The sequence below is a fragment of the Salvelinus alpinus genome, chromosome 3 (assembly GCF_045679555.1).
Source record: "Salvelinus alpinus chromosome 3, SLU_Salpinus.1, whole genome shotgun sequence".
In the NCBI taxonomy this organism is placed as follows: domain Eukaryota; kingdom Metazoa; phylum Chordata; class Actinopteri; order Salmoniformes; family Salmonidae; genus Salvelinus; species Salvelinus alpinus.
Genome location: NC_092088.1, coordinates 26,247,137 through 26,260,120, shown reverse-complemented (window position 1 = coordinate 26,260,120; position 12,984 = coordinate 26,247,137). Strand labels below are relative to the sequence as shown.

The following is a 12,984-nucleotide window of genomic DNA, read 5'->3' as shown; positions in this document are numbered from 1 at the left end:
AGACTAGACTTGCTATGTAAATGCGCATACCGTTGTAGCTGTTTGCGAGGCGCACCAAAATTGAGCAGGGATGGAAAAACTTGATAAGCCAATGTCTAGTCCTGGCTGATGGTGCTCGGTTACCCCCCTTTCCCCACAACACACAACACACACACGCTGGTCCACCGTGGAGACCATTCTTCCCCGGCACCTCGGTGCAGTCAGACCATTATGATTATGCTGTGCCGTCAGGGCCACAGTATTCTGCCCCCTCTGTTATTGTGTGAGTGCGACCCCTCCCCTATCGTCACGGATGGTACTCAGAAGTGTTTGCTAAATTTCTACTCATACACACAAAAACTCTTGTGGGGAGCTATTGCAGTGTGCTTTTTTTGGCTAGGTCTAAGTGACCTTTGACCCTGTATACAGTACTTCTGGCCAGTGGTTACCTGGAGGGCATCTGGCCCGGCTCGTTGCATGGCCTGTATGGTCTCCTCCACTCTGCTGCGGTCCCTCATCAGCACAGAGGCCTTGGCCAGCTCTGGGATCTGGGGAATAAGGAGAAGACAGGCGTTGGATACCTGTACCAGTGGTGACCATTCCACGTGGGGGTTGAGGAAGGACGGGCGGAGGGATGGGGGGACTAGAGTCAGTAGATTATACTACAAGGCTCTACACCGCTAATTCATGGATAAAGTAATGCATTTACTACAGTACCAAAACACTCCTATGATGAAGCTTAAAACAAAGCGGCCGGAAGTAAATCAATCACTGGCCAGAAGTAAGTCAACAGGGCAAATCAACACTATTTAATTGGAATGAATGGATTAGTGAAATGTGTTCAGTATGGACAATAAGATGAATGTGGCTCTATAAAATCGCAAACAAATTGTACGAGGCTATTTCTGCATTCAAAGCCCGTATTTCAACCTCCCGAAATCTCACACACATATCTTTAGTAGAGTCTGAATCCAAAATAATAATACAAATCCCACACCTGCTATTGTTGCTATCAACCTGTAGGGGGCGCAAAAGGACAAATGTAGAAAATAGGGGACAACGCTAACCCACATAGGCCTACTTGAATACACTGTGGTTAATTTTGAGATACTACTCCCGCCACCACGTTAACACCATATGTATCATGCGTCACTCTGCACGCTGAGCTAATTGCTTTAATTTACTAGTCAACTACAGAGCCTGCATTTAAAATGTAGCCGATTTCTTCCAAGTTAGTAATACTAGACTACACACGAAGACCTATTTTTACCATTACAAAGCCACTACACAGCCTAGGTTGACTTAAAGAGAAAAATAGGAGGGTAGGATACAATTATTCCAAATCCACACAGTTTGCAGTTATTAACTTATTATTGACCCGGTCTGGGCCCGGTTCCCCAAAAGCATCGTAAGGAAAAATTCATAATTTGAACCTTCATAGGAGCATTGTTAAGTCTCCAAGCTGTTTCCCAAAACCATCATTATTAACGTTGCACTTGTAATCTAAAGCCTGCCTCCGACCACTCGTAGAATAACTAAGTGAGTCTTTCAACGCTTTTTTTGCCCTCCCGTGTCACTTTATACATCTCCGCTAAACATAGAATCTCCGTGACCGCCGACATCTTCAGGACAAAGTTGACTACAAATACAAAGTTGCCAATGTCTTTGCAATTGATACAAACTACTAAGTGACGTATTACAATGAAAACCGAGACGACTGCAATAAAATATAAATATGGTAGGCTATAGGCCTATTTCAATCATATTTCATGTTCAATAAATGTAGTTATATTTAGCTACTTGTAGGCTACTGTCTGTAATCTCAATATATTTAATGATGTGTAGCCTAACATGTGCACAATGATGCGCCAAATCGGTGATTTAGTGAATTTTTATAGAGTAAGCATTAGAATACGCCACCTCAATATTTGCAGACGGGGTAATATCTCTCTAGCGGCTGATACGTCATCAGTATTGTGAAATAATTCAAATATTAAGGCATGATTTGAATTGAGGATGCGGATACAAGAGCAGCACTGCCTTTCTTTCGATCCTATCAGCATCGACACATGCTCCAACGACATGCGTTTCCCAAATCACCAAATACAGTGCATTCTAATAGGCTACAAATAGTGTGGAATTCGAACAGTTTAGATGCATATTGTAAATCCAAAGGAGAGACTGTCAGACAAAATGCATGCAGTTACTAAATAGCAGAGATGGATTTGGATGAATTAACTGTACTAGGCATGGGTAAAAAGCAGAGCAGTAAACAATAGAACGGAGAACTGTCTGACCTCAGACTTTGTCAGCTGGTGCCAGATTGCTAGGGCAGTCCTTATTGGCAAATATATCCAGGGGATGTGGTATATCTGAGCCAAGAACCAGGGAGAGAGGTATTAGCTAATTAATGGTATTCATGGAACAGGAGACATCATCACCCAGTCACTGATGTCTCATGGCAGAGCGGAGAAAAAAACATGCTTAGCTTATCCAATTTATATTAAAAGGGCATTTCCGGCACTTTTCAACCTCATTCATCAGCCCCAGCACCAAACCAGTGTCTACATATGTGAAAACAATGTGTTTCTATGATTTGTGTTTAAAAAGATAAGGTAAAAAAAATGATTCTCTGTGATATCAAAGGGTAGGATTAAAAGTTTAAAAAATATATATTTTTAAACCTGCAACGGGTTTCTATCCAAGCACGTCTCCGCGAATCTCATAGTTTGAAAATCACTGTTTTAAAAGTTTTAACTTTTGTTGTAGACTAACAGTGAAATGCTTACTTAATTTTTATTTAAATTTTAACTTTATATATATATCTTTCTACAAAACTTAGAAATGTACCGTTTTCACATATGACATTGTTCTGGAGATAATGAAAATGAGGTTGAAATGTGGTGGAGTTACCGTTTAACAGTCATTCTACTCAAGATACCCTGAGTATAATGACTGTACTCTGTGCCCCAATACAAAACAAACATTTGCCAATATGAATTGAGATAATGTCAATTACTTTTGTCAGTAATAAGATGACTACAGGCATGTACATTGCTAGCTAGATGTAATAACTAGCTATGTGTGTTCTCTGTAGTTTGAGAACATTTGAAATAATTTCCATATGTTTGCAATAAATTATATTTCCCTCACTTTTTAACATCCTTCCTTGGTAAATATGGCATTATTACGTTGTGCTCATCATTCCAATTCAAAACAATATGGTAAACAACCGTAGCTAACCTAGCAAAGTGTGTGGTTACCTTGCACTGCTATCCAAAATAACGCAAACCAACGAGATGTTTCTCTCGGTAAGCCATTAGAAATCTAGTGTCCCTTGTTTTTTGTTGTGCAATCTTGCCAGTAGTGCATAGGAATAACCAATGGCAATGCTATCTATCTAGCTACGTTAGATATTTAACAGTCCAAGAGACACTTACCATTTTCAGACGCTCGCTAGCTAGCTAACTAGACAAACTGGTATGCAGTGAGCAATAAACATACGTATTTGCAATACATCAATGAAAGGTTGGTTTGAGTAAATGTAGCTACAACTAATTGGTTTGAGTAAATGCTACTAATCAGAAACAGAATACTGTTAGCTAGCTAGCTTGCCAGCTAGATTTATTTACATGTCAAAATCTTGTTGCACCTGCAGTCCTCCCTCTGAAACAGACTAACGTAAACAGTGGTTCCCATACGTTGATTTCAAAAAGTAGCCAGATATCGGCGGTTGTTGATCAAATGGATGTCACCTGAAAACTAAAGCAAAAACCTGAAAAATTCAGAATATACCCAAAAATGTAATCTGTTTTGACATATTTTATTTTTAAATATAGAATGTCAGTTAAGTTCACAATAATTACAATTTAAAACATTTTATTGTACATTTTATATTTTGGGGCTCTTAACTTTTTTGTTTTAGATTATTTCATTATTGGATCATGTTACCATGGTAAATTGATTGCTTTGTATCAACAGAGAAGTGGAAGAAATGCCATTGTGATGTATCAATGTACGGATGTTCTAGAACTCAACAAGAATGGAAAGCAAAGCCCTCTCTCTATCACATCAAACATTTCACAAACTAAAAAGTCTGCTGAAGACATGGAAGAGTTTAGAACCTTAACCAAATTTCAAAAGGAGAAGACTACTGGTGCCATGGCCTGCAACATTTTCAATGAGCTACGCCTGGAAGAGAAACTCTGCGATGTGGTCATCAAAGTCGAGGGAGTTGAGTTCAGTGCCCACAAGACTATCCTGTGTGGATGCAGCTCGTATTTCCGGTGAGAGGCTTCTGTGGTGATTGTACCATAAACATGCAAACAAAAATCACTTCAACATTCTGAATATGAATTGACATAGATGAAGAATGGAGACTTTAGCCTCAAACCATGCCCAGGGAGAGTACCAACACTAGCCCAGTTTCCCAACACGATTGAGCCTTCTTCTGTAAATACATTTCATTCAGATTAATCATAATTTGTCTTCATAGACACATCTTCAATTATTTCTGGACTATGGTTAATGCTTAATCAAAAGAGTTTCATAGGCCAGATACATGTATCCAACTCTGGACAGTTACATTTTTAAAGAATTGGTTTCCTTATTCTGGGTCTGTGATGTGTGAAACTGTCCCTCAGTGAGTTGTCAATGTTTTCCCTTTTTCCCTCTGCAGTGCTCTGTTCACCAGTGGCTGGAACCCCTGCGAGAAACGTGTGTACACCATCCCAGGTGTATCTCCTGAGATTATGAGGATGCTCATCGAGTACGCCTACACCCGGACCGTCCCGGTCACGGCGGACAACGTGGAGCTGCTCCTAGAGGCGGCAGACCAGTTCTCCATCCTGGGCATCGTGCAGGCCTGCTGCCACTTCCTGGAGACCCAGCTGTGTCTGGAAAACTGCATCGGCATCTGCAAGTTTGCCGACTTCTACTCCTGCCCGGAGCTGCAACGCCGAGCACTCTTCTTCATCCTGCACCACTTTGAGGAAATCGTCTGCTGCTCCCAGGAGTTCCTGGAGCTGTCTCTGGCCCAACTCCTCGACCTCATCAAGAAGGACGACCTGAACGTGAGGCAGGAGAACACCGTGTTTGAGGGCATCCTGCGCTGGATTGCCCACACTCCTGCCAGCCGCAGGCACTGGATCTCTGTGCTACTGCCAAAGGTGATGGTCCACTTATAAAATGGTCACTGATCAAAGGCCTACTTTTTTGTTCTCATACTGGGCACCTATGGAGCTAATAACAACCAAGTAAAAACTGGTTTCATAATATGTGCCACATTATGTTAGACAAGAAGCGTGTTTGCTTAGTCTTCCATACCTCTATCTGGTTTGCTTTGAGTGTTTTTCAACTGTATGAAATCCCTTACATTTAATTCTGTCCATCTAGGTGCGAATGGCTTTGATGAATGCTGACTACTTCATAAACCATGTGAGGAACAACTCCCTGGTGAAGGACAGCGATGAATGCAAACCCATCATCCTCAACGCCTTAAAGGCCATATACGAACTCAACATGCACGGCCCCTCCATTTCCAGTAATCCGCTGAGGCGACCTCGCCTGCCCTACGCCATCTTACTAGCTATCGGCGGCTGGAGTGGAGGCAACCCGACCAATGTCATCGAAGCATACGACACGAGGGCCGACCGTTGGGCGACCATAGCGCAGGAAGAGAGCCCACGGGCTTACCACGGTGCTGCGTACCTCAACGGCTTCGTCTACTGCTTAGGCGGCTTTGACAGCGTGGAATACTTCAACAGCGTCCGCAAGTTCAACCCCATCACGTGCACCTGGCACCAAGTTGCACCCATGCACTCGCGGCGCTGCTACGTCAGTGTGACAGTGTTGGACGGCTGCATTTATGCCATAGGCGGTTTCGATGGCTACGGGCGTCTTACAAGTGTGGAGCGGTACGAGCCTGAGACAAACCAGTGGACCCTGGTAGCACCGATGCACGAGAAGAGGAGCGATGCCAGTGCCACCACACTGCATGGCAAGGTAGGCAGAAGTTGAAGGGGAATAGATAAGTGATGCCTGCCAATACTCATGTGGCAGTACGAAAGAGTGATTGGTAATAAACCGAAAACAGTAAATGGCAAACTAGACTACTAGATTGCACCTTACAAGTAATAAAATAACATTTGTGATGTGTCAATCCTGTGGGGTTCTCTGGCGTTCAGGTGTACGTCTGTGGAGGCTTCAATGGGACCGAGTGCTTGTTCAATGCAGAGAGCTACTGTCCCAAGACTAACCAATGGACCCTGATTGCCCCTATGAGTCGCCGCCGCAGTGGGGTCGGCGTCATTGCATACAAGGAGCACCTCTATGCAGTAAGTTATACATACAACATGAGTCAGAGCAGCACTTCTAGTCGGAACAAACTAAGTAGTCATGTCTGGAGGACTAACACTTTTGTAATGTGATTTGGTCTGTACATTCAAAACACTTGTCCCAGGACAAGTCCAGGGGTGTGCAGGCGCTTTACTCATGGTACAATTCAATGGGAGATATTCAGAATTGAGGATAAAACAAATTGCAGTAACTACCTGGAGCACTGAGATGGCCTTTGGAGTAAATGGTGCTCGGCTCCTCAGTGAGATTGATTGCTGTGTAAAACTACCCGTCTGGAATAGATGGAGACGTCAATTACCTCAATAGTCTCAGGCTGTCAAGCAAGTTACATTTTGACGGTACAACTTGAACATAAGCAGCTGTTCTTTCATGAAGCTTTTCTTGACATTTAATGTAAAGTTTATAATGAATGTATATGTGGCTAATTAAACATACAGATGAATTGTCTCTGGCTTCTGTTTCTTTCTCACAACATTTGAAATCCAATTAGCCTCAGACTCACAAGATTGTTCTACCCTAGGTTGGAGGCTTTGACGGCGCCAACCGTCTGAAGACCGCAGCGGTCTACAACCCACTGGACAACACCTGGCGCACCTTGCCCGCCATGTTCAACCCACGTAGCAACTTTGGCATCGCCGTGGTGGATGACCTGCTCTTCGTGCTGGGCGGCTTCAATGGTTTCAACACCACCTACAACGTGGAGTGCTACGACGGGAAGACAGACGAGTGGTATGACGCCCACGACATGCCCACTTTCCGCAGTGCCCTCGGTTGTTGCGTCGTGCCCGGCCTGCCCAACGTGGCACAGTATGCTGCCCCCCGCGACTCCCCAATGTTGCTCGCTGACGAATGGAACACACCTTCCTCCAAGACCAGGCTGGCCTCAAACCTATAGACAAGCACATCCTTCCCATTCCCCACTCTAAGACTAGAAAAAAAGAGAGGATATTTTGCTAAGGAAATAAATATATTAAGATAACTGTTGAGTAAAACGTTTTAGCTGATTGTTTGCATTATACATCTGACGTACCAAAATAAAACATATTCCGCATCTTCACAGACAACAGATATAGGCCGCCTAATTATATGAAATAGATTTTTTTTAATTGCAAATGATGGTATTCTCAGAGCTCGTTCTGCATTTTAAAGCGAATACACACAAAAGCAAAATATGTCCTTTACAACTTCAAACTACTGTACAAGAATGAGACCAGAAGGAATATGGGTTCTAGACACCTACAATAACACACAAGCTCAGATTCCCTCTGCATTGATGGAAGAGGAACAACAACTGGTGGGAGATTCACTGCTTTCACCAGGATAAAGGACTTTCAGTATTAAAAAAAAAAACATCCCAACTAGAGATATTTACAAAATTAACACCGACATAGTACACTACTCTGAATCTAACTATCCACGGTGTACATTTATGAATTTACATGGTAGAACATAATGATTATGAGGATCTGAATCAACAGAACTCTGGATTGTTTTACATGAAAAACGATTGTGAGGTACCGTGAATAAAATGGCGTTGAGGAATGTAAGTCACTACGTAACACAATGTGCCTCCGGCCACAATGACCTTAAAAGGTTAAGTCTTTGACAATATAAAACACACAGCAGGAAATACACACAATTACCTGAAAACGTTCACAATGCACTGAGTGAGTAAATACATAATTACAGCTTTCCCCATTTCCAGACAAGTTTCCAGAAAAAAAAGTTATTAAACCACCAGATAACATCACAGCTTGAAGAACATTTCACACACGTCGATATTGTAAGCACAATGGAATGCTAGTAAAGTGTTTGACCTTGGTTTCAGGTTAATGAACGAGCCAAATGACGACTGACAGACATTTCATTGAAGACCACCTGAGTGTGTCGTTAAACTTTCCTGTGCAAGTGGGGTAGGTATGTTACCCCAGTAGCTATAATCTGCCTTCCTGTGAGGTAGTGGGGTTCATTATTTCTAAATAGAATTACTTGCAGGTTACGCTTTGGCATTGGGGGAATTATAAAGTGAAATTGTAGTGTATGGTCTTCACTGCCCTACCAGGCAAAAAGGCAGTAACTGCTCATTTGGTCGAAAACGAGTTAGTCATTTTTGCTACATTAAATACATGCTTAATCATGTGGACAAGTATCCTGCCTCTTTTGTATTGTGTTCTGGAGAAAGTGGGAGTCATGTTAGCAGTAACTGCATAAGGTTACTGTGAAACTAAGGTAAATAAAAGCAATTTTTTCTCAGTTCCACGCTATGAGCAGTTACTGCCTTTTTGCTTGGTAAGGCAGTTCAGTTGACCCCTTTTATAAGCGGGCAAAGTAGATAGGCTTACTCAAGTGCAATTATCCGTGCTTTAGGAATGTCACAATTGAATGGAATGGAGGAAGGAGTGCTCTCAATGACTCCTGAGAAAACATTAACGTTAAGTTACTGTAGATATAATTTGGCCCACAGAGGACACTTGTTCCCTTCAATTATTATTCTGCTCCACCTATAATTTTATAGCTCTCTTTTGACAAAGAAAACAAAAAAAACAAAACCAGATCCAAAAGGTCAAAAATAGATTGAGACTTTCCAAAATGAAGTGCTTTTTGTTCCTCTCATATTATTTACAGTGCATATTTAAACACAAAAAATCTGATGTTACGAGTCTCTTTCCAACATTCAAATGGTACAGAACATATTGAACTATCATAACACATATATCTAGTGCAAAACAAAGCCATGAAGGAAACAGGCCGAAGATTGTAATGAAGCAAGCGAAAGGAAGCCTGTCTATACAATGCACTCAATAAATGTACATTAAAGCAAATCTTTAAAAACCTTCCCCTTTATGTGGGCCGTAGCATCTCACTAAAGCCAGCACATAAAGGTGGTCACGGGAACCATCACAGTGTCAAATGGAATGTCAGTCTAAGGTCGAGTTCCTGGCCGACGACAAGCGAAAGTGTAGTTTCAATAGTTTCCGTGCCACGTCATCGACTGTGCAGCCGGGCATCAGATTGCTATAGCATGTGATGTGGTTAGCAGATATGTTAAATACCTAATCAGGAGTTTTAAGATCTGGCATGTGTCTAATTTAGTTGGACAGGAACTCCCATTTACAAGCTAGATTGGAGTATTGCTAGCCTGGTCCCAGATCAACTCGTCATGCATTGACAGCAACTGAGTTGGCATGATAGCACTAACAGGCTGACACTAGAGCATTGCTGCGTCTAGACCTTAAAGCAGCGTTTGCACAAACTCGGTCCTCAGGTGCACATTTTGTTTTTAGTCCTAGCACTACACCACAGGAGGTTGGTGGCACTTTAATTGGGGAGGACGGGCTTGTGGTAAAGGCTGGAGCGGAATTAGTGGAATGGTATCAAATAACTCAAACAAGTTTTCCAGGTGTTTGATGCCATTCCATCGCTCCGTTCCGGGCATTAATATGAGCCGTCCTCCCCTCAGCAGCCTCCACTGCACTACACAACCGATTCAAATAATCAATTCGTCATCAAGCGTCGATTATTTGAATCAGCTGTGAAGTGCTAGGGCAAAAAACAAAATGTGCACACCTTGGGTTCCTCAGGACCAAGTTTGGGAAACGCTAAAGCATATATTAAGAGAAGGCATATTTAATAAGGCCAAAAGCATACATAAATAATGTCCTTTTTACATGGCGTATCATTCCATTGTCTGGTCATACGTATATTCTATGCTAATTGTCACATACAACTGCCACAGACACTTTCTCTCACCTTTCTACAAACCTGAGCCAAAAAATTAAAAGCAACCCAAAAAAAGCGTGGCAATATCAACAAACTGCATATTAGACAGGAGGGACAGTACTGAAAGGAGAATGGGAATCGGACACTGAAATGCTGCCGCTTGTGGGAGGACGGAATGGAGTTCAGCACTCGATCTGCGACTGCAGCTGCCTGCGCAGGGTGAGTGTGCGGCGGTGGAGCTGCTGCATCTGCTGCATGCGGTCCCGCTGCCGCGCCAGGTTCTGTGGCATAGGGTAGCGCTGGCAGCCGTACAGGAAGCGGTAGGGGATGCGTACGTGGCAGGCGGTGGCGCGGCAGCGCGGCTGGGGCATGGGCGGCAGCAGCATCCAGCGTTTCCGCTCGCCGCAGTAGCGGTAGGCCTCTTTGCGGTACTGCTTGTCCACGTCGTCGCTGTTCTTCCAGCCGCCGATCACGAACACGTCGTCGCCCAGGTAACAGATGGCGGTGCCCTCGATGCTGGTGACCTCAGGCGGCAGGCTCTCCAGGATGTCGTCCGCGATGCGAGCACTGATCTTCTGCTTTGCGGTCTCGTCCTGCACGGCATAGCTCTTGGGGCAGCAGGAGGCTGTGTGGTAGAAGTTGGTGGGCGCCACCGCCATCTGGAACACACAGTAGTTGTCTATGAGCGGCAGGGAGTCCACCTCCTGCCACTGGTGGCTCTCGGTGTCGTAGCGCGTGGTCACAGTCTTCAGCCCGTCCTCGTTGTCCGTGTCCACGGGCGTGCGCGCCGTCACATACACGTAGCGATCCTCCACGCTCACCGCCTTCACGTCGCGCAGGATCTTGGGCGCCGACTCAAGGTTGTGCCACTTGTCCTGCTCGGGCTCGTACACGCTCACGTCCTTGAAGCCTGGGCTGAAGTTGCCGTGGCCGCCGATGCTGTACAGGATGTTCTTGATGCAGGTGAGGCCGAAGGAGTGCTTGCGCGTGGTCAGGTTACTCACCTGTTCCCAGGTGTTGCGGTTGGGGTTGTAACGCTCCACGGTCTTGGCGAAGCCCGGTTCCATGGAGCCTGCGACGTAAACGTGGGAGTCCGTGGTGGCGATGGCGTGGCCATCCAGGTGGTTGTGGATGTGGGGCAAGTTAACCCAGCGGTCCTCGTACACAAAGTAGCCCACGCACTCACTCAGGTAGTCGCCGCCCTCAGACACCCCGCCCACCACCATGATCACGTCCATGTTCTGTCCGAAGCGCGGCTGGAAGGCCGCCATGTGTGACGCCCAGAACTCTAGGTCGACTGACTTGAGGTTCTCAAAGCGAATGGCGTGGCCCTCCACGGCCTCAGACACCAGCTGCAGGCAGGCAGCGTTGTTGGCCACCAGGGGCTCCTTCTTGACCACCTGGGTCAGGTAGGTGGGCATGATCTGGGGAAGCCGGAGGAGACGAAACAGCTCCTCAAAGTTCTTCTCTCGCTCCTCGGCGTTGCGCTGTACCCATTTGACGACAGCGTCGAAGAGCACCTCCTCCGAGTCCACGGTGATCTCGGCGTCGGACAGCCAGTCCCGCACCAGGTGGAAGGGGAGCGTGTAGAATTCTTCGTCCTGGATGACCTTGTGGAAGTTGCGTCTGATCATGTCAGCGGCACGCAGGGCAAGCTGGTCCAGCGTGTACATGTGGGCCAGGCTGTGCACCGCTACGCAGTTAGCCAGGCTCAGCTTCTTCTTCAGGAACTCACCACAAAAGTCTTTCAGCTGCACCAGCAGGAACCTGAAACAGTCAACGTACTAATGAAGCATTACTTTTATTCAACCTTTATCAACATAGCACTCAGACTACCAGTAGTGGTTAGAGCCATATCAATGTATATATAGATCTGGTAGTGGTTATACATTTTTTATTTAAATAAAATCATAATAGAACATTGGAATTGCCAAAGCTTAGAAACCAGAATTTTCGCCAAACCAACTTATCACACCACTTGATCTGCTTGGTGAGCCAATCCTGCACCTGCAACGTAGCCTTCATTGCACCCAATACATTTGAAAGGGGGTTGGGGCAAGTGTCTTTTCCGGCTTTGACAATTGGCTCAATGTGACAATAAAATATCTAGCTATGTTTGCTTGTTAGGGCACAAATTGAACAACGATGAAAGGACAGCTTTAGGCTTTCACTGTAATAGGAAAACTGTGTGTTTACAGTAAACCACCAATAACAAATGGCGGTTGCTTATTTTTGCGACTACTTTTAGCTATATAAACAGTAAATTAGTGCTACCCGATAGATAGATAACTAGTGCAATCTGTATTATGAATTACCTGTCAGCTAGTTCCAATACTTCGTGAACGTTGGCGGTGCTCACTCGTATTTCACCAGTGTACATGAACTGTATGACGCTTTCCACTGTCTCTGGGTCGGGCCCCGTTTCAGAGCTCCATTCTTTCATATCCACCCGCCCGGACAGCGACTCAGAAAATTGCCCCCCCAGTAGAGGGGTGAAATAGTCCGTAGATGCAGCCAGAACCGAACGGTGGGCCGTGAACTCGCAACTTTGTACCCTTTCGCTTGCCGCCCCGCTACTGAAGGCCAACGTCACATCGCAGAACAACCCGGTCTTCCTCTGCTCATTCTGCCGACGAGACAGCTCTGAGCAGTGGGTTGAAGATGTAAAATCTTCGGCCTCCTCTGAATCGCCATCCCCCGCGAGTACAGTGGGTGGGCTGGTTCCACTGCCACTGCTTCTGTTCGAATCCTCCGGGTTCGGTGCTGTGGCTGCCATATCGGCAGAATAAGGTTTAAACCTTAAAACAATGCTATGCAAAAGCCTGGGAAAGCAGTCGCACGCACATACAACGCAAGTAAACAAACACTCCAGAATGGACATGCGTAGTTGATGGCAAGCGGTATAGCGCTTTCAAGACAACTAGGAAC

At 45.0% G+C, this 12,984-nt stretch overlaps 3 protein-coding genes across 5 annotated transcripts in view; 1 reads left to right on the top strand and 2 right to left on the bottom strand.

Annotated features, from left to right (window-relative positions):
• Positions 1-3,663, bottom strand: part of LOC139570444 (7-methylguanosine phosphate-specific 5'-nucleotidase-like) — a 17,981-nt gene extending 14,318 nt beyond the window's left edge. For 2 of the 3 annotated variants that reach the window (XR_011674068.1, XM_071392329.1), the window contains exons 1-3: positions 3,420-3,661; positions 2,277-2,351; positions 429-527 (exon numbers count right to left, since the gene is read on the bottom strand). Coding sequence is in view for 2 of the 3 variants with exons in the window: in XM_071392329.1 (XP_071248430.1) it covers positions 429-527; positions 2,277-2,351; positions 3,420-3,422 (177 nt within the window). In the remaining variant the exon portion in view is untranslated. Of the gene's footprint in view, positions 1-428; positions 528-2,276; positions 2,352-3,419 lie in introns of all 3 variants that reach the window. The other variant, XM_071392330.1, reaches the window with a different exon arrangement.
• LOC139570441 (kelch-like protein 10) lies at positions 3,202-7,736 on the top strand. Its single transcript, XM_071392325.1, has 6 exons — positions 3,202-3,290; positions 3,961-4,265; positions 4,658-5,147; positions 5,374-5,982; positions 6,165-6,314; positions 6,857-7,736. Exons 1-6 carry the CDS (start codon positions 3,279-3,281, stop codon positions 7,229-7,231), a joined length of 1,941 nt encoding a protein of 646 aa, XP_071248426.1. The 5' UTR covers positions 3,202-3,278; the 3' UTR covers positions 7,232-7,736.
• On the bottom strand, positions 7,419-12,984 carry klhl11 (kelch-like family member 11). Its single transcript, XM_071392324.1, has 2 exons — positions 12,372-12,984; positions 7,419-11,823 (listed from the first exon to the last, which is right to left on the bottom strand). Exons 1-2 carry the CDS (start codon positions 12,935-12,937, stop codon positions 10,239-10,241), a joined length of 2,151 nt encoding a protein of 716 aa, XP_071248425.1. The 5' UTR covers positions 12,938-12,984; the 3' UTR covers positions 7,419-10,238.

Excerpts from the sequence above, each read along its gene's own strand:
- LOC139570441 (XM_071392325.1), top strand. Across the intron at positions 4,266-4,657 it reads GGATGCAGCTCGTATTTCCG|TGCTCTGTTCACCAGTGGCT; the intron begins GTGAGAGGCTTC and ends TTCCCTCTGCAG. Across the intron at positions 5,983-6,164 it reads CCACCACACTGCATGGCAAG|GTGTACGTCTGTGGAGGCTT; the intron begins GTAGGCAGAAGT and ends TCTGGCGTTCAG.
- klhl11 (XM_071392324.1), bottom strand. The coding sequence starts at position 12,937 with ATGTCCATTCTGGAGTGTTTGTTTACTTGCGTTGTATGTGCGTGCGAC. Across the intron at positions 11,824-12,371 it reads GTATTGGAACTAGCTGACAG|GTTCCTGCTGGTGCAGCTGA; the intron begins GTAATTCATAAT and ends TGACTGTTTCAG.